This window comes from Diceros bicornis, chromosome 22 (genome assembly GCF_020826845.1).
Source record: "Diceros bicornis minor isolate mBicDic1 chromosome 22, mDicBic1.mat.cur, whole genome shotgun sequence".
Lineage (NCBI taxonomy): Eukaryota > Metazoa > Chordata > Mammalia > Perissodactyla > Rhinocerotidae > Diceros > Diceros bicornis.
Genome location: NC_080761.1, coordinates 37,969,326 through 37,990,059, shown reverse-complemented (window position 1 = coordinate 37,990,059; position 20,734 = coordinate 37,969,326). Strand labels below are relative to the sequence as shown.

General features: G+C 37.8%; 1 protein-coding gene across 4 annotated transcripts in view; it reads left to right on the top strand.

Annotated features, from left to right (window-relative positions):
• The window catches only part of TTC39B (tetratricopeptide repeat domain 39B), a 129,807-nt gene extending 120,234 nt beyond the window's left edge, over window positions 1–9,573 (top strand). For all 4 annotated transcript variants that reach the window (XM_058565823.1, XM_058565820.1, XM_058565821.1 and 1 more), the window contains 2 exons: window positions 458–574; window positions 3,801–9,573. In XM_058565823.1, coding sequence (XP_058421806.1) covers window positions 458–574; window positions 3,801–3,891 — 208 coding nt within the window. In that variant the 3' untranslated portion in view covers window positions 3,892–9,573. The remainder of the gene's footprint in view (window positions 1–457; window positions 575–3,800) is intronic.
• The last annotated feature ends 11,161 nt before the right edge of the window (window positions 9,574–20,734 follow it).

Here is a 20,734-nt window from a genome sequence, read left to right as displayed (position 1 = left end):
TAATATTGAAGCCAGAAGTGTTGACCACTTCTTCATTGATGGTTTTTAACATTATTAGAGTTAACAATACAAAGGGAGTTGAACCTTAGTGAAAAATAATACAGCATTCTTATTTCTAAATGGAGTCATTTCCTGAACATATTCATGTTCAGGAGGATGATCTTGTCTTTTGGTTAATCTTTGAAGATCTGCATGCATTTGTCTACCTAAGGGGCAGTAAACAATCCTCAGTGCTGGATTTAGACTAAGGAATAAAATAAAAGATTAATGTATTAAAAGCGTACTATTTATTGCCATAGTTTATAAGAGGCTTTGACTGTATAACGACAGCTTTTCTCTGAGAATAGGCTTAGTGCTGCACCTGTTTTCTGAGAAATGGGGAAAATATGTATGTTGAAAAAGAATGATATGTTTCTTGTTCTGTTAAGACTTAATTGCTTTTCATTCACTCTTTTAGTGAAAAGCTACTGAAGTATGACCACTACCTAGTGCCATTTACTCTGTTTGAGTTGGCATTTTTGTACAAAAGCCAAGGGGAAATTGACAAGGCCATAAAGGTCCTAGAAACTGCAAGGTAAGTGATGATGACAGCTTTTCCTTGATTGCTGTGGAGTCAGGAATGTCAACACCATCATAACAACAGCAGTAATGTTATACACTAAAAAGTTAATACAGCAATGAAAAATTAGTAATAATGTTACCTTTGCTAACTTATGCTTATTTTATGCTCATGGCTTTTGCTGTAATTGTGCTGTTTCCAACCTTCTTAATGCCTGAGCCTGTGACTATTTACAGCTGCTGTAATTGTGAGCATCTGTATGACAGATTTCTAACCAATTCTCTTCTATATCAGGGGTTGGCAAATTTTTTCTGTAAAGGGCAAGATAATAAGTATTTTTGGTTTTACAGTATAAGATCTCCATTGCAACTGCTCGGTTGTATCGAAAGCAGCTACAGAAGACAATATGTAAATAAATGGATGTGTCCAGATTGGGCCATAATTTTGGTCATAATTTGCTGACCCTTGGTGTATTCAACCGTATCTCTCATTTTCTTAAAGAACCACTGATTTGAAGAAGCCCTTTGAATCTTCTCCTGACTCGCTCTTCTTTCTGTCTACTGTGGCAATTTCAAAGCGTTTTATCATTTCTGCTAGACAGTGGCTCTCAGACTTGTGATCATGACTCACTTAGTGGGGACAAAAAAACCCCTCTGGTCTGTGTGCCTTGAACACTTTTTGCAGCGGAGAGAGAATGCCAAATAGCTCTAGGCCACACATAGCTTAGTGATTCATTGGTTTGTTCATTTACTCAAATTTAGCAAGTATTCGTTGAGCACCTGTTATGTACCAGACCCTGGGAAAGGCTCTAGACAGACAACTGTACATAAACAGGCAGTGTTTCTGCTTTCTTAGTTGGAGGGAGATGTTAAATAAACAAACAAATAAGAAAAATAGCAATGGGGCCAGCCTCGTGGCTTAGTGGTTGAGTGCGCATGCTCCGCTGCTGGCGGCCCAGGTTTGGATCCCGGGCGCGCACCGACGCACTGCTTCTCTTGCCATGCTGAGGCCGCGTCCCACATACAGCAACTAGAAGGATGTGCAGCTATGACACACAACTATCTACTGGGGCTTTGGGGGAACAAAAAAAAAATTTTTTTTTAATTTAAAAAAGAAAAATAGCAATGGTATGTGCTGTGCTGAGATTTACAATATGGTACAGAGTACCTCAGTGTTATTTTAGATTGGGTTGATTCTGGAAGGCTTCCTTGAGGAGGTGATGTTGTAGTTGAGATTTGTGTAATTAAAGCCAATCCTGAGAAGCTCAGTCACCAGAAGGCTGAGAAGCATTCCTGGCTGAAGCCACTGCAAGGTAACCTCTAGACTAGGGATTTGAGCCACTAGGTCGATAATGATGCTTTTTGCTGAAATGAGGAATACTTAGAGGAGCAGGTTTGGGGAGAGAAAAAAGTATGTTTGTTTGGACCATGATATTTTGAGCTAACTATTAGGTATCCATGTGGAAGATGGCGAGTTGGCAGTCAAATATACAATCATGGATGTCAGTGGAAAGGTCAAGGCTGAATGTAGAGATTTCAAAGTCACCAGCACAGAGACAGTGATATTTAAAGCCATGATACTTGATGAGGTAATTTTGGGAAAATTATATAGCTGGAGAAAGAAGTCCATCACAGAGCCTTGGGATATGCCATCATTTTAGAGATTAAACAATAAGATTAAGAAGTGGCCAGTGAGTGAGGAAGACATCCAGGAAAGCCAGGTGAGCACAGTGTTCCAAAAAGAAGAGTGTGGTCAGTTGTGAAGATGCTGAGAGGTCAGGCAAGGTGAGAGCAGAGAAGTGGCTGCTGAATTTGGCAGCATGAAGATCATCGGTGACTTTGACAAGTGAGGTGAGAAAGTGGAGTCAGCTGCTTCAGGCAACTCTTTCAGGATGTTTTGCTGTGAATAAAGCATAGTAATCAGGCAGAAGCTTCAGGGACATGGTGGAGCCAAGAGAGGCTTCTTTGTTTTTTTTTTAAAGGGAGATATGAGAGTAAGTCACTTTTAAAATTTAAAGTTAATTTGTTGAGAATGAGAATGACTTATATGTCAACTGACATGTATATGTCTTCAAATCTAGCTATTGGAAAATTAGGGACTATAAATACTGTTGTTCCAAGTATTCGTTGTTTGGACATATTTAGTGTTGTCTAAATAATGCTCAATAAGGCAAATTTATAATGATGAAAATAAAAGACTAGCCATTCACTACTAAAAAGCAGGACCATCAGCGATCAAAAGTCAGCACTAACTCAAGCCAGTACCGATGATGCCAACGTAAACAGCCTTCCCAATAATTTCAAGACTGTCAATTGTCTGCAGTTTCCCTTATGCGATAGGAGCTTTGCGAAGTTACCAAAATTAGTAGCCAGACATTTAGAAAAATACTCAATTATATCTTGTGGTAAGCTCTAGTAAGATGTTGATTTGACTTATGAATAATAACCCTTATTCTGGGTAATAACCCTTATCAAGTTTACCCATAAATAGCCCTTAGACCTGTATAAAATGAATTGCTATAGAAAGATGTGAATGCCACTGCAAAGAAAGAAGTTAGAGCTCACCCATGGGCCAAGGCAGTGTGTGAAAGCAGGAGCCCAAAGTTGAAGCCATTCCATTTTGCTGATTCTTAACAATTCTAGCAAAGAGAAGTCAACATGAATGATCTAAGTTTTTAAATAATCTGTGGATTTCTTTGGCCCCTCTGACATTGTCACACAATAATTATTGGCCATACCATTGACGTTTGCCTATAAGAACTGGAGGAAGTAATTTTGGTGTCACCGAGTAATCTTGCTGTCTTTGTCACAGTTGTTGTTTCATGAGAGTTTCAAGATAATCTTTTTGGCAGGTGATTGATCATGTTCACTTTGTTTATAGGAGGCTGCCTTAAAATTTCCAGTTAGAAAAGGAGATCACCTATTTAGGAATAGTTCACAACTATTTAGGCTTAAACTGTTAAGCCCTCCATGTAACCTTGCTGTGTTTGTGAATGGTTTGGAATTAAGTAGACCTTGCTACTCGAAGTGTGACTTTTAGATCACCACCGGGAAGCTTCTAGAAATATAGAATATTGCCATCCTCCTCCCCTCCCAGGACCAGAATCTACATTTTAACAAGATGCGCTGTTATACATATTCAAGTTTGAAAGCAAATAAGGAATGAGGAAGGGGAGAATGGTGGTGGTGCCCTGGTATACAAAGGAATTTTAACATTACAATTTTATTGTTATTGTCTTTAGAAACAACTACAAAGATTACTCCATGGAGTCCAGGCTACACTTCAGAATTCAAGCAGCTCTTCACCTCTGGAAAAAACCTTCCTCAGATTGATCAGAACAAGAAGGGTGGAATTTTCTCTCAATTACCACATCTGCTAAAGATTAGACCTTGTATTAAAGTGGAAAAGTGATCTTCTGAATGAGAGACAAAAAAACTAATTTTATTGTCAATATTTTCTGTCATCTGTGTGGTTTACTGTTGGTCTACATAAATGGTTTTGGGTTTTTTTTTTTTATGGAATGATGTTCGATACTATCTAGAAATTCTTATATTTTGCCTCTCCAAAAAGATTTTCATATTGCATTTGAATTGGAGAGTGAAGTCTTTTAAAGGACTCACAGGTACAATAAAGTCTAATGAGATTATTTTTTTAATGTAGAAATCAATATTGTTTAAGTAGCAAGTGGCTTACAAGTTGAGCCATTTTTAGATTTGTTGATCAGTTAAACTTCAGAGATATTTTGTTGCCTAGTATTTAAATTCAAGAGGGGAAATGAAAATCACCTACATTCAAAATAGCCTAACAATCACCTGAAGACTCCTGAAAAAGAGAGGCAGTGGATGGGATAATGGACTCAATAGGTTGAGGAGACCTGTATCTAGAAAAGATGATGAAACATTGTTATTGTTTTTTTATTCTTTATGTAAGTTAAAGGTGGTGACATTTTTGAAAGACTTTCCTGTTTTTGAATGTATTTAAATCTATTAGAATAACAAAATTCAAAAAACTCTGTGTATCTAAAGGGAAGAAAAAGTCATATTTTAGAAATTATCCTCAACCTTAGCAATGAGAGTCTAAAATATATACGTTGATTATTTTTCTTATAGGAATCAAAGTTCCTGCTGCTTTAAATGATATGTAAAATATCGATAACTTTTACACTCATGATGTTGGTGAGTAAGATTCAATTTTCTAATCTCTGTAGCACTGTGATGGTTCCTTGTAAATACATGGACTGTGATTAGTCCTTTAATCAGGAAACACAATCAGGGCATGGAGCAGAGGAGAACCAGCCCGACTCTGTGTGGTCCTGACTCTGCTACTGGTTAGCGGTTACCAGGGAGACCTTTAGAGAGTCCCTGCTCTCTGCGTCACCACGTTTTCCTCATCTGTGAAATGGAAAAAGAGCAGATGTCTTCAAGGTCTTTTTCAGTTTTATAGCTGTGAGTCTGTGTATTAGGTATTTATTTTCAGGAAACAATGTTAAAAAATGTTTAATCCAAACCATTCCTACTTAGTGTGTGTTTTATTCTGCAATCATCACTGTCTCCTCCCCACCCTCCAAATATGTATGTGTTGTGGCTAAAGAGAGATTGCATCCAGGGCGAGGGAAAACAATTCATGAATGGATGAATCAGGGTTTTGTCCTATTTCTGTTTCTATTTTGAAGAATAACTTGTCATGGAAACCTCTGCAGTTTAACAGAAACAGCTCCAAATTGGTAATCAGGAGCCCATCTCTGTTAGTTAATAGTTTCTTGACATGGAGCAAGTCACTCACTCTTTCTGGGACTCAGTTTTCCCAATGGGGATAGCAGCGTAGTGCTTGGTGCTTGTGAGGGCTCAATTAAATAATTAAATTAAATTTAAATTTAAATATAGTTTAAATAAATAAAATTAAATAATGTATATGATAGCTTTTTGTAAACTGTGAAAGGCTGTATGAATATGAGTTGTTGTAATAACTGTGGTTTTTATGTACTGATTACAGTATCAACACAAAAGTATTGGCTGAGTCTGTGGTCTCTGATGTAAAATGAAAGAAGCGTGGAAATTCAAACACCTTTAAATTTATTCATGTGTTTGGCACTGACAATAGCCCAGTTTATGAATTTGCTTCTTGCTGTTTATCCCCTGCTACATGAGCCTGTATCCGGCTGGTATTTGTCTTGTTTTCTTTAAGGTACTAATTCTTGACCAATACTGAGGATGTATTTCCAATGGAAGACGATTAATACAGCTCAAGTCAGAGTACCACCCCTTGAGATAGTATGGTGGTGGTAGATCTCAATATGGACTATTAATATGAACACATAACTTTACTTGAGGTCCAGACAAAAGAGGAAATAAAATGAACTGTCCTTACAATTAGTAGTGGAAACCATGTTCAATAATTACTTTGTATATTACTTGGAAAAAAAGTTTCCAAATTTCTTAAAAAATCTTTGGTAGCATTATCTTTTTAAATTACAAACATTCATATTATTTTTTTGAGAAGCTCCAAGTCAAAGTGAAAGTCATTAAAAAATTCTCTTTCTGGTAACATGAAAAAGATTTAAGCTAATAGTGGTTATTTTTATTTTATTTTAACTCTTTATTACCAAAACAAATATAAAAGAAATTCATATCTCCCATTTAAATTTTTTCTTTGTTATTTTTTCTTATTTTGTTTTTACTTTGTATTCTTTTTGTAGTTATGTGGTAATATGGATAATCTATCCAATGGATTTTTAAATGCTATAGTATCATTAATGGTACAAATATTTATCTGTTTCCTGCCACGTTCAAGATATCATGATGGTACCAGTTTCTTGTGACATCAGCTAATATTGCGTTTTTGGAGTTTTTTTGTGATTCAGTTTGTTTTGTGAAGAATGAGTACTGAAATGACGGTGTTTCATCTAATGTTTTGAGGGACATATGTGATGGGATTGGGCTGCCAATGTGTCTGACAGTTTGTGCAATTTGTGTAGTTCTTGGTATAATTGCTTTTTTTTTTTTTTTTTTTAATGGAGAGCCAGAGTTCTGATTGGTGCTGTGTAAATTTAAGACTCAAGTAGAGGTTATGCTTTGTAGGATTGGTGACAAGGAAGGCATGAATTCCACTTGACAATTAGTGGAAGATTAACTATATCACCTCTTACAGGAACATATTTTAATGTTTCTTTGCTTCTCCTGGATACAAGAAGGTCCCAAGTTACATAGGAAAAGGAGATTCGTTGATTCTGTTTTTTCTGCAAGTGGGTAGAAGCTATAGGGAGGTGAAGTCCAGATTAATCAGCATCAAAGAAGATTTTTAATCATTGAAACAATCTAACAGTATAACCCTCTCTTTTGTGGAGGAGTGAGTTTAGCAGAGCCATGTGACCATCATTCCTACCTGCCTGGGAGCTTAGAGTTGAACTTTGAGGTCACCCTATGAGTCTTTGATCACGGCTTCAAATCAGTGGGATGTGTGTAAAGACGAAAGATTCCCCCTTTCGAAGAAAAGTGGGTGTTTCCTCTTTTGAAGCTACTAGTAGAGTAGTTACACTGTGATAGGTGCTAATAGCTCCTGCTATTAATACTCATGTGATTTCCACTTCTCATCCATTCCTTGAAAGTGAGTCTGTTGATGTTTTCGAATACCGATTTTTCTTCCTTTGGACATTAAAAGTAATAATTTAAAAAAGATCTTTGTGACCAACTGGAAAAATTTCTGGAATTACTCTGATTAATCATTGATTTTTTTTTTTCATATTTCTGTTTTTTTCCTAGTTATTCTCCCCATACTTGTAAATCATAAACTCAAATAGATGTAGTTAAAATGAGTTAAAGAAGGCTCCAGTGATGGTTTTGATGCCATAAGATTCTGTGGTTCCTAGGGCCTGTAGTGGATCTTGGGAAGGTATCTCATCCTCCCCAGCTTCTAAGCAGTGTTGTTTCTCCTTCAGTCCTGCTCTGTCCAGTATGGTAGCCACTGGCCACATGTGGCTGTTGAGCACTTGAACATGGCCAGTGGCCTGTGCTGGCGTGATGCTGAGTGTCAGGGAGCATTTGTTTATACACGCTGCAGTTCTGTTTAAAGTAAAGGCCTCCCGATGTCATGCTTCCTGGAGCTCTGGCTTCTGCTTGCTGTCGACTATGATCACCCAATCACCATAGTTGCATTGTCAGTTGTGGTTCAAATATGTGTCTGTGAAGTTTGCTTTTTTTGTTTAAGTACCATAAACTTTTATTCCTCATGTTTATTCTGCAGATGATCAAGGTCATTGGTACATTTGAACATTATTCCTCCCCCAGCCCCCAGATCTCCTTATATGCTAAAATAAAAGACCTTTTAAGACCTTTTAAGCTATTTTCATCTGACTTTACAGACATTCCTTGTTTTTTTCAGATGCAACAGCACAAACTTAGGAGTTGTAGAGGAAGTGACTCTTGCCTTTGAGATGTTACATTTTATGATTAAAATATTTTCTAAGATTAACATTATTCTGAAAAATTTGATGACCTTTTCCATCCCTTTATATTATCAGTGTTTCAGCATTAACTCGGCAAGGCCAATGTTACTATTGAAAGATTTTTAGGCACAAGTTACCCACTTAAGAGAATAATCTGGCAGATAGTTTATTTAAAGTTAAGTATTTTATGCCTTTTGCCGCCTATTATTATTTTTAATGTGTACGATACCTAAGTGATATGCATAGGTATAACTGACATATTTTTCATCTCTTTAGATATTTCTTGATCAGCTAGCTAGCTAGATAGATGGATAGATAGAAAACAGCTTACAAATATTAAATAGACAATGTTTTATACTATTCTTTCAGGAGTGCAGGATTTTCTCCAGATTGTTTCCCCTCCCACAGACCAATTATTTACATATTTTTTCTTTATGTATTAGATTGGATTAGATTGGATTGAAACCCTATTCCTGCCTCTCATTGTTGGTAGTTTTGTCTTTTGTACATCTGCTGTTAGATTTAGTTCAGAATGTTGAACTTGAAATGTAATGAAAAGGGCACATCAGAATTTATCATGAGGGAGAAGATCTTCTGTGTTGAGCAGTCACTATCTGACCTTGACTCTGTTGAATCCATTCCAGTCTGTTTTTAACTTCATAACTACAGAAGGAAATGACGCAAGGACTGTTAAGAGGATTGAGAAGGCTGAGCAGGTTCTTGGCCTGATCCATCCCAAAGGGATATGTGGATGTGGCCTTGGAGGAAGTCCGTTCCCCATTCTGTCTAGTTTACAAATGAGTCAGCACAGTAATACTGTAACACGACTTTGCATGGAGAAGTCAAAGCAGCCACCTTGCTGTATTTAATTAATAAAGAATTCATACAGATGCCTGTAGATTGGATATGTAATAGGAAAGCTCAAGATACTTTAATACCAAGCTTCATTAGGTAAAACGTGTTGCATATTAATAAACAATATTCCTTGTATGTTAATCCAGTAGTTCTTAGAAACACATAATTTAAATGATGAATATAAGGGATGCTGGCATATCCCAGTGGGAGCTTTTGTTTTATTGCTGCTTAATATCTTCTAGTAAATTGGTTTTAATAATTGGTAGTCTGTTTGGCACCATTTAGGGAAAAAAAGGTTGGTCTTAGTATAACAGAACTGATAGAGAAATTGGATAAAATGAACACATTAAAGAATATTGCTTATCATTTCAGTTTTAAAGGAATTACTTTAAATAATAATTACTTAAATAATACATTATTTTTGAAATGCTGGAAGGTCTTTCTCAGTTTGCAAGGATGACACTCCCTGCTTTGGAAATCATGCAGACATTTTAATTCATTCTTACCTTTATTGGAGCCAAGTGTCCAGGTGGCAATTTTGGGTAGAGTAAATGAGTTTAAACAATTTTCATTAAATTACTTAACTTTTTTTCTCAAGTGATTTTATTCCTCATAGTAGGCAAGTGCTTTCTATACAATGATTTGTTTTTTTAAGGAAATAATTTACGTGAAAAGAAGAGGTTATGGTAAATATTATAAATCTTAGGCTATTGATTTATTGATTATTAAAACCAATTTACTAGAAAAGAGTACCATTGGGTTCTGTTTAACTAAGATTTCCAGAAGGAGCACATATATGTTTAACTGATATGTGCTGTCCAGAAAAATTACTTAGTTCTCAACAGTGTGTTGCATTCTTGTGTTGTGGTAGGGGAAAATTTTTAAGTAAGTAGTTTATTTACTATTATTTTCCCTTTGCTAACTGTTGACATTCAAACACCTGAATGAATACCAGCAGACATTTATATACTAGTGTTTTAAAATATTTATTTGCAAATGTTCATAGAACTCTTGAATTTTTTGATGCAAGTTGCTAAATCATATGTAAAGGCAAAATATATATTTAATAAGCGAGAAGTATTATTTTATTACTGAAATTTATTTCCAAAGTAAATTTATTTTGTAGATACTTCACTTGGGAAATTTTGCTTTGCCTTAAAACGCACAAACAATAAACCTGTCTTGTGATCTGGTGACCTAAAAGCCCTTAATGTTACCTTGACACGTAGGGGGATTTTGACATTCTTTGATAATGTGTATTTTTCACTTTTATTTGGGTTAAACAAAAATGGTTAGAGGCTATAGTGTTTTGTAAATCAATGTATGGTTTCCTGTTGAATCATCAAAGTTACCTGTATGTACTTTCCAATTCAATGTTTTATTAGTAAAAATTGTCAGCATTTTATCTCACTCTTTCTCTTCTCATTACATTCGAGCTCAGTGTCCTATCTTTCCCAGTCACAGTTTTACAGAGCAAAACATTTTTAGAAATTGAAGATATGTCAGTTCTATGTAAGATGAATGTGTTAGTAGCATCCATCTGCTGATCAAGTAAGCATTGGATCTGCTACCCGAAAGTGAAATAGATTGTAGCTGTAAAAGCGTTTTATCAATATAAGTCGAGAAGAAAGAAGAAAACTGTGAACTTCTGATATTTTTAATATAAAAACTGTGTTCCCAATGAGTATTCGCTTGCTGATTTTGGGTTAATGTTATCATCTATGATTTGTAAGCTAATGCTGATATGAGATCTAAATTTTCAACATGAAGACAACAGTTCCTGTAACCTATTTTTAACGTTAAGACATTTTTGAAAACAGATGTCATCTTAGAAATTGTATTTTTAAGTGCAAATAAATCATCCCAACTTGAAAGTCAATGTTTTATTTTCCGTTCCTTAGTATTACGGAATACTCTGCATTATTAGATGCATGTTTAAGTTGCCAGATGTTTTCAGAATTCTATATTTTCATATTGCTACAACTGGTTTACCTACAATGTGCAATTGTTATTTAAATAAATTACACTTGATGGAATTACGGTCTTATTCTGGTTGGTCTACATGTGGAAGTTATACACAACATCTATTTTGCTGGTCTTTAATTGTAATGTGACGTACACTTAAATTTTTGTCTCTTGGTAAGACTTTTTTTAAAAACTTTTACAGGCACATGTGAAGGCCTTGCTGTGTTCTAGGCTGAGCATTGGGGCATGAAGAGATAAATCAGATGGTATGGTTGTCTTGAGGGAGGATTGCCTTCTTGTTCATCTTTTTATAATCTTTTTAATAGTTCAGAGATTTAGATTAGCTGCTAATATGTTCAGTTTAAGGTGGAATCTTTAGCATTCAGTGTAACACAGTGGGAAAAAAAATGGTCTCTGGAAATCAGGAGGTCTATATTGAGGCTGAACTTGGATAGGTAGTGGCATGTGATCCTCCTCCCCAGCAACTTAACGTCTCTGAACTTTATTGACCCCTCTGTAAAATGGGGCCAATTCCACCACCTCATTCAGCTCTAGGGAGGATCAAAGGAAGAGGTCTGCAAGAACCATGGAGGGCTAATCCAGTGTGAAATACATTCTCCCACACCTCTGTTGTATGAGTTAGGGTAAACTAACATCTGTCACAAACCGGGTGTTCCTGACCCTGGGTGGCTTTTCATGTTGTGATTCAGTAACCCAGGTTCTTTCCGTCTTGTGGCTCTGCCGTCTTCAATGCATGGCTGCTAAGGTCACTCTGCTCTTTTGCCTCAAGCTGCCAAAGAGGAAAAAGCATGGAGGGTTGTGTGAGGGAGGTGATGCATATCCTCTGTTCACATTTCATTGGCTAGGGGTCAGTCACCTTGCTTCACCTAATGACAAAAGAGACAAAGATATGTAGTCTAGCTGTGGGCTCAGGGAGAAGAGGACATGGGTGTGGTCAACAGCTTGTCTCTGCCCATCCCCATTTGGGCTGGATTTGGGCTGGATCCCCCAGTGTGTCCCATGCTTTCGTGTTGTCTTTTGTTTTGGGGCATGAGCAGCTTGATGGATTTGGGAACACATTAGTTACAACTCTTTGGGTTGAAAGTGAAGAAATCAACTTGAGCTAGTGGAAAAACAAAAACTTTAGGAGGCATATATTAAACAGATAAAAGTTGTCTTGTGGAACCCAGGAGCAGGAATGTGGGAGATCCTCAGGAAATATTTGAATTCAGAATAGAAGGGCTTTAGAGACCATTTTTTCTCTCTCTCTCCTGCATGTCTACTTCCTTCTCAGCAGATAAACCTCTGCTAGTGGTTCACAGGCTACATGATGGGAGGAAGATGTCCACAACAACAAAGGATAATTTCTCTCATGCTCCTTCTCTATTTCAGGCCAGTGAGGGATCCACTCCATATTGTCCTCATACAGGGCCCTGGGCTTCTGGAGTCTCCGTCATCTGGTATGAGAGAGGAAGGGAGCATGGTATATAAGAATTGACTCAAAGCTTCTACCTGGAAGTGGCACATATTTCATGTTCAAAGTAAATCACAGAGCTTTTCCTAACTTCAACTGGGCAAGAAAGTGCAGCCCTATCATGTGCCTGAAAGGAGAAGTACCAGAAATAGTTGGTGAACAGCACCAATGACTACCATAGTCCGGATATTTGGTTCACTCCCCTTCCTGCACACAAAATACACTCACTTCTGCCCCAAGGGAGATAACCCCCAAATCCCATCCAGTTGTGGCATCTTCGTGACATGCCCTGTAGTCTGTTTCAAATCCAAATGTGACTCTGATTGATCTGGACACCAGGAACTAGAAAGTTATTTGCCCTCTACACACAATTTATATACTAGTTGAACAGAGGCAGGATATCCACAATAAACACTTCCACTCTAAAAGTGACAAATGAAGCACAGGAAGCACACAGCCAACATCGGTCTGTTACAACTCTCAAATCCCGTATTTTGAGCCTCCCTCCCTTGGGAAAGGAGAATGCTTCTTGATTAGGCCTTGATCCCACTTCCTGGCAGTAGTGCCCTTGTCCATTTTTCTCTGTGGCATCTGGCTTCACCTTCTGACAGATTCTTTATTTTCCATAATTTCTTTGGCCACATTTGAAGTGGCTATCGAAGAAATTGCCCTCCTTTGGAACTGAGCAACTTTCTTGGCCCTTTTCTGCCTCATTTGGGGCAAAAGGATCATTTTAAGCCTCAAAAAGTCACCTCTCTTCCAATGCAGGTGGTTCCTTGGCAGTACAATTCTCTCAAAAATTTAGTCTGCTTTTTGTCTATTTGATACAGCATCATGTACCAGATAACCACACCGAGACATTACTCTTTTTCCCATGTCCAACCTCCCTTGACCTAATTGACTAAACGTAATATTCACTTGAGTCGGTACCATCTCTGGAATCATTTTCTGTATTAATCAGAATGGGCTAGGATATGCTGTTATAACAAACAACCCCCAAGTCTTAGTGGCTTAAAATAACAATAGTTTATTTCTTGTTCATGCTATATGTGCATTGATCAATAGAGAACCCTGTTCCACATTGTGGAAGCCATTGGAACCTCCACCATCTGGAATGATATTCATTACTATGGCAAAGGAAAGATATTTTGGCAAATTGCACATTGGCTTTTTTTAAAACTCTTTTATTGAGGTATAATTTAAATACCATAAAGTCTACTCCTTTGAAATATTCAAGTCTACAGTTAGTAAATGTATACTTTTGTTCAACCATCACCACAATCCAATTTTAGAACAGTTCCATCACTTCAAAATTTCCCTCTTGCCTGTTTGCTGTCAATCACCACTCCTAACCCTCCAGGCCCAGAAAAAAACACTGACCTGTTTGTGTTTATCATTTTGCATTTAATACAAAATTTATATAAATGGAATCAGACAAGATATAGTCTTTTGTTTCTGGCTTCTGTCACTTAGCATAATGTTTATGAGATTCATCCATGTTGGATATATTTGTAGTTCATTCCTTTTTATTGTTGAACTATATTCCATTGTATTAATATACCACATGTCAATTATGCATTCCCCAGTTGATGGACATTGGATTGTTTCTAGGTTTTGGCTTTCATGAATAACACCACTATGAAAATTCACATGCAAGTCTTTGAGTAGATATAAGTTTTTATTTCTCTTGGGAAGGTACCCAGGAGTAGAATTCCTGGGTCATATGTAAGTGTATGTTTAACTTTTTAGGAAACTGACTATCTTCAAAATAGCCTGTACCATTTTACATTCCCACCAGCAATGTATGAGGCTTCCCATTTTTCTACATCTTCACCAATACTTGATGTTGTTAGTCTTTATTTCTGGTATGTGTGAAATGACAACTCATTGGGTGTTTGATGCATATTATTTTTTTAATTGAGATATAATTCATATATAAAATTCATTATTTTAAAGCACACAATTCTGTGTATGCAGTTCAATGTATATTTTAGTATATTCACTGTTATACAACCATCACCATTATCAATTCCAGAATATTTTCATCACCTTAATTTCATGTAAGAATTTGCAAATTCTGGATATTTTGTATAAGTAGAATCATATAATATGTGGCCTTCTGTGTCTGGCTTCTTTTACTTAGCATAATGTTTTCAAGGTTCATCCATGTTGTGGCATGTAACAGTACTTCATTCTTTTTTGTGGCTGAATAGTATTCCATTATATGGATATACCACAGTTTCTTTCTCTGTTTGCTAGTTGAGGGACATTTGGGATGTTTCCACTTTTTGGCTGTTATGAATAATGGTGCTGTGAACATTCATATACAAGTTTTGTGTGAACATATGGTTTAAATTTTCTTAGGAATATACCTAGAAGTGGAATTGCTGGGTCATATGGTAATTCTACATCTAACTTTTTGGGGAACTGCCAAACTATTTTCCAAAGTAGCTGTACCACATTACATTCCCACCATCAACGTGTGAGGGTCCCAATTTCTCCACATCTTCACCAACACCTGTTACTTTCCAATTTTTGATTGTAGCCATCCTGGTGGGGATCAAGTGGTATCTCATTGTGGCTTCTTTGATTTGCATTTCTCTAATGACTAATGATGTTGGCATCTTTTCTTATGCTCATTGGCTATTTATGTATCATCTTTGAAAAGAAACATCTATTCAAATTCTTTATGCATTTGGTTATTTCTTTTTGTTGTTTAGTTGTAAGAGTTCTGTGTATATTCTGGATACTAAACCTTTATCAGATATATGATTTGCAAATATTTTCTTACATTCTGTGAGTTGTCTCTTCATTTTCTTGATAGTGTCCTTAGACACATGAAAGTTTTTAATTTTTTTTGAGGTCCAATTTATCTTTTATTTTTTTGGTTCCTTGTGATTTTGATGTCATATCTAAGAAACCATTAACTAATCCAAGGCCACACAGATTTCCTCCTATGTTTTCTTCTAAGAGTTTTATAGTTTTAGTTATTATTTAGATCTTTGATCCATTTTGAGTTAATTTTTGTATATTGTATGAGGTAGAGGTCCAGCTTCATTCTTTTGCTTGTGGGTATCCAGTTGTCCCATCACCATTTGTTGAAAAAGGCACTGACTTTTAATAATTTTATTTATTTATTTTTTCCCCCCAAAGCTCCAGTAGATAGTTGTATGTCATAGCTGCACATCCTTCTAGTTGCTGTATGTGGGACGCGGCCTCAGCATGGCCGGAGAAGCGGTGCATCGGTGCACGCCCGGGATCCGAACCCGGGCCTCCAGCAGCGGAGCGCGTGCACTTAACCGCTAAGCCACGGGGCCGGCCCAAGGCACTGACTTTTAAAGGTTCCACCCAGAACTTTCATATGCATCATTTCCATTCATGTTTCATTGGTCTAAGCAAGTCATGTGGTTATGCATTGCTCTTCAAGGGGACGGGTAAGTACAGTTCTACTACGTCTGTCCATAGTCCCTTGTTAGGGTTCCAGCCATACAGAGATGACTGGCTTTCTCAGTCCAGGTTCCAAGTCCTTTCAGGGGGGGTTTTTATTGGCCTAGCTTGGGAGAGGTGCTGACCCTCCCTTAAAACAATTGTGACCAAGGGAACAGGGTCATTTGGAACAAACATGGCTGCTGGAAGTTTACCCCTACTGACTGGTGAGTGAGACAGTTAAGGGGAAAGGATCATTATAAAGTTAGATTTATCTAATTTTATCTAACTCAAATATCATCAATGAGTTTGAATCTAATTCTGGTTTAGGTTACTTGAAAATTGTTCTACAAGTTCCCCAGTTGTACTTTTGTTTAGCAAATAATTTGTTGAGTTCCTACTGTTTCCTTCCGGCACTGTTCCAGGCACTTGGGAAATATTAATGAATAAAACAAAGATTTCTGCCTTCGTGGAGCTTATATCATAGTGAGATGAGATAAACAAATAATAAATGTGATAAGTAAATTATATAATACAGGGGTTGGCAATTTAAGGCCTACAGGCCAGCTGCCTATTTTTGTAAATAAAGTGTTACTAGAACATAGTCATGCCCGTTCATTTACATATTATCTATGGCTGCTTTCCCACCATGGTGGCAGATTTGAGAAGTTGCAACAGAGACCTTAAGGCCCACAGACTTAAAATATTCACTATCTGGCCTTTAAGAAAACATTTGCTGATACCCTAGATAATATGTAGAAGGTGATATGTGCAATGGAAAAAGAGAAAAAATAGAGCTAGGTGAAGGGAACTGGGAATGTTGAGGTAGGGAAGAGCATCAGTTGCCATTTTAAGAAAGATGGTTAGAGTTGCCTCATTGAGACAGTGAAATTAGAGCAAAGACTTGACAGAGAGGAGCTACTAGATATCTCAGGCAGAAAACAAAAGCCAGTGCAAAGGCATTATGCAAAGAGTGTACCAAATGAGTTCAAAGAACAGCGAGAAGACCGTGTGGCTGACCTGAAGTCACTCGAGGGGGACTGTAGTAGGGGAGAGTCAGATGGGTGTCAAGAACTGTGTAGGGTCTGAGATTTTACTCTATTTGCAAGCTAACAAGTTTAGCCTGCACAGTTTTGTGGATTCTGGCAGAAGACATGAGACTCCTGAGTCAGAGACAAAAAATCCTTATTACTCATAGCACAACGAGCAGCATGAACATCAACGTGTCTGCTTCTGTTCCCTCTGTCCTCCAAGTCCCATGTGAGGTGCCCAGGTGGATGCTGCACCCCCAGTGGGTTTGTGTCACGGCTCAGGAACCCCAAGCTCAGGGAACCTGAATCTCTTATAATGGATTGCAAGCAAACCTGCCTGCCCTTTCCTCTGGAGGGAGACATCTTTGTCACACTGGGTAGTAAACAAACCTGTCCTCTGCTCTGGAAGGAGACACTGTATTTTCCAAAGCTGCTTGCTATCCAAACATTTTTGAAAAGACTATCTGGAACAAAGTTAGTGCCTCTTCTTGCAAGATGTGCAGAAAAGCAAGAGATGCATGGAGAATTGTCTCCTAATAATAGGTTTATAAGGTACCTTCATTAGGTAATGGGGCCCTTTTAAGAATTTTGACTTTCACCGTGACTGAAATGAGGAACCATTGCAGAGTTTTCAGCAAAGGAGTGACATGAGCTGACTTAGGTTTTGAAAAGATTACCCTCGCTGCCATGTTGAGGATAGAGTCAGGTGGACAAGGGCAGAAGCAGAGAGACAGGAGGCTGTTGCAGTAACACAGACAAATGGTGGCTCAGACCAGTGTGTGGTGTTTGGGATTTGGGCCTGACAACTGGAAGGATGGAGTTCCATTAACTGAGATGGGGAGAGCGACAGATGGGGCGGGTTTTGGGGGGATGCTCAGAAATCAGTTTTGGACATAATGAGTTTGAGAGGTCTATTAGATGTCTTGATACCAAGAGGGCAGGTGGATAAATGACTGGCATTTGGGAGAGAAGTTTGGATTGAGAAAAAATTGGGAGTCCTTGGCATACAGATGGCATTGAAAGCCATGAGATTGAGACTTTTATAAGGAGAGCTCAGGGAGAGCCCATGATATTTTATCAGTAATTATGATTTGGGGTAAATTATACGCCCCGTTCACCCCAAAGCTGGATCAAGCCTGTTGGAGTCCAGATTGAATAAAATATAATATAGATGAATATTAAGCACAAACTTAAAAATGAACTCTTCCGATAAAACAATTAGGGTCTTTATCTGGCTTTTGCAGACTCCCGTATATCTAAAAGAGGCAGAGTGTCGTTTGAGCTTTAAGGGGGAAAAAAAGCCAAGCATAAAATCTGAAATTTTAATTAAGAAAATTTGACAATGTTGAACAAGAAGCAGCTGTGAGGGGGAAGATTTGTGTGCATTTTTAGCCCCACTCTGAAAGCATCAGATTGTCTCTGGAGCAGAAGGCAGCAAGTTGTCACAAATCTTGTTTTCTGAGAAACTGGCTATATCAACATTACGGCGTGCCACCGCGACAGCCAGTGTGCCAAAAATAACAGGAAAAGAAATGACTGCAAATCTATTTAGAATTAAGCCAGTAATTATTGCGTTTGTGATCATTTCCAAGAATTGTTCCTACCCAAATATTAAAGGGAAAATAAGAAGTGCTCATTCTAGCCCTGAAAGTTTCCATTTTATTTTTCTCCTTTTCTTCACTTAACCGTTTATGTTAGTAAACTAGTAATAGTTTTAAACAGAGCACTTCTATGTTGAGATTAAAGGCAAAGTCATTTTAATAATATTTTGGAGACTTTGTATTTTCTTTATTTAAAGAGGAGACGTTTTATTTTTTTACTATAGCTTCTTAAAACTCAGATTAAAAGGATGTGATCTTTTAAAGTCCTGAGATACCAACTATTTCCTGATTTCCCCTCCATTATCAGATAAATCTTAATTTGGCAAAATATCTATTTGGCAAACTCTGGGTGAACATGGAGATAAGAATAGTGATAATGGAACCAATGTAGGGACGGAGCTAAACACACTTTCTTTTGTCCGTAAAATGGGTTCTCCAAAAGAGGTGGAATCCTTTATTCAAGGAGAGTAGATTTTTTTTAAATGATGACAGCATAATTATTTAGGAATCTCCCTTTACTTAGTATTTGTCCAGCTTCGTCTCCCACTGTTCCCGTATTCCCCCTACAAGTTAGATCCATCAGCAGACCATGTAAATATTTGTGGTGCTCATTAATCTAGTGGAAAATATGTATATTCTGACATTTCAGTGCCTTAGGGGGTTCTTTTTTTCTAGTTGTCAGAGAGTTCTGCATAAATTTTATCCAGTAAGAACAGGACACATTCCTCCTCCACCCTTTCTCAACCAGGTGATCTTCCTAAGGCCAAATCGGGTAAAGTTTGACCCCAAAAGGTGATTTGCTGACTAGCTGTCAGAAAGATAGATGCTTCTTTTAAAAATAGCTGCATGATAGTCCCTGTCAATGAAACTGTGGCTCTTGGAAAGGAGCCTTATGTTTGGAAACTTCTGGGAAGATCTGGCTCATCTGTAGAACAAAGATGGTTCCTGGTGTGATGCTCTTTCAGCCATCCAGTTTCATTCATTTTTAGGACTAGAAGCTGTCCCTCAGACATTTAGCAATCTGTGTATGGAGTACTGGCCACAGTGTGGTTTAGTGTAGTGGTTCTCAGCTTTCTACATCTTAAATTCTACAAATCTTTTTTTGGTGGGGGGAGAGGCAGTGGGGAGGAGGCACCAAGGGTATCTTTAAATATTATTGCTGTCTAAGCAGAAAGTGAGATGGTGAGGGCCATGAGGAAGGGCGATATCTCAGATGGTGTACCTCAATGTGCCTCCAAGATGCCCTCTTCATCTTTCTAGATGAGTTCTGTGTCCCTAGACTTAGTTTACTCAAACACATCAAAAAACAGTAAGTGTCCAAGATTTTGATTAACAAAATCCATGGCTGGATAGTCATCGTTGGGTGATATCATTGTGTAGAATGTGGGGACCAAGGAAGCACAAATTCCCAATAATTGATGTTAAAACTCTGTGTCTGCCATTGGTTATCATGCAACGAGTCAATGCCAGGTCAGTACTCTCCTAGACTTAGAATCCATTTTCGTGGCTCTTACTTATTACATGTCCAAGCCACAGGGAAGCACAAACTCAACAACTGTTTCACCTTTCCTTCCAGATGAACTCTCTATTTCCGTGCCCCGCATAGTGATTTTTCCATTAACGTTTGATGCTCAATTTTTATTTCCCCTAAAAGTGATCCCTAGAAGTCTTCCAAAATCTTAGGAAGCACAATAGAATTGATTTCATCTTTTCTTTTCTCACCTGTTTGATCATAAAGTTGGTTTCTTGATTTATTTGAGCAATCTTCTGCCCTCCAAAGGAAGGGGCTATAAGGCTGAGTCCAAAGGAAAAATTCTCCTGTTTCACGACAAGCAAATTTCTTTCTCCAGATGGCCTCTATCAGCCAGCCAGCTACCGACTGTCCTCTCATTACTGCCTTTTGTTGGCTCTCCCTTGAATATTGCGAGCAATCTCTGACTCTTCAGCCACTTTTAGCTCTTCTGGCAGTAGCCCCTCCTTGGGGAGAACATGGAGATGAAGCTAAGGTTGCTTCCCTTCCTAAATTTGTTGGACATGTAGCTACAGAATGACATGGATAGTTCACAGTTAGAGCCGGCTATTGCACTCAGACTGGGCTTCCAAGCTGTCTCCTGGAACAGTCATTGAGGTGGTGCTTCCTTGTTCTGGGTTGTAGTTCAGACATTTATTTAATAAGAGCTGGGAAAACAGGATTTCTCAAAACTAAAGGAGATTCTGTTAGACCTTGCCCTGGCACTCACATTTACAAAAGTAAGTCATGTTTCCTGTCTCTACATGCTGTGAATGATGAATAGAAGGAAAGCTGGGAATTTTCTAGGGCCTCTCATCCCATCCTCAAGTCCCTGGCTTTAGACTTCAACTCATGTCTGATGGTGGCTGATG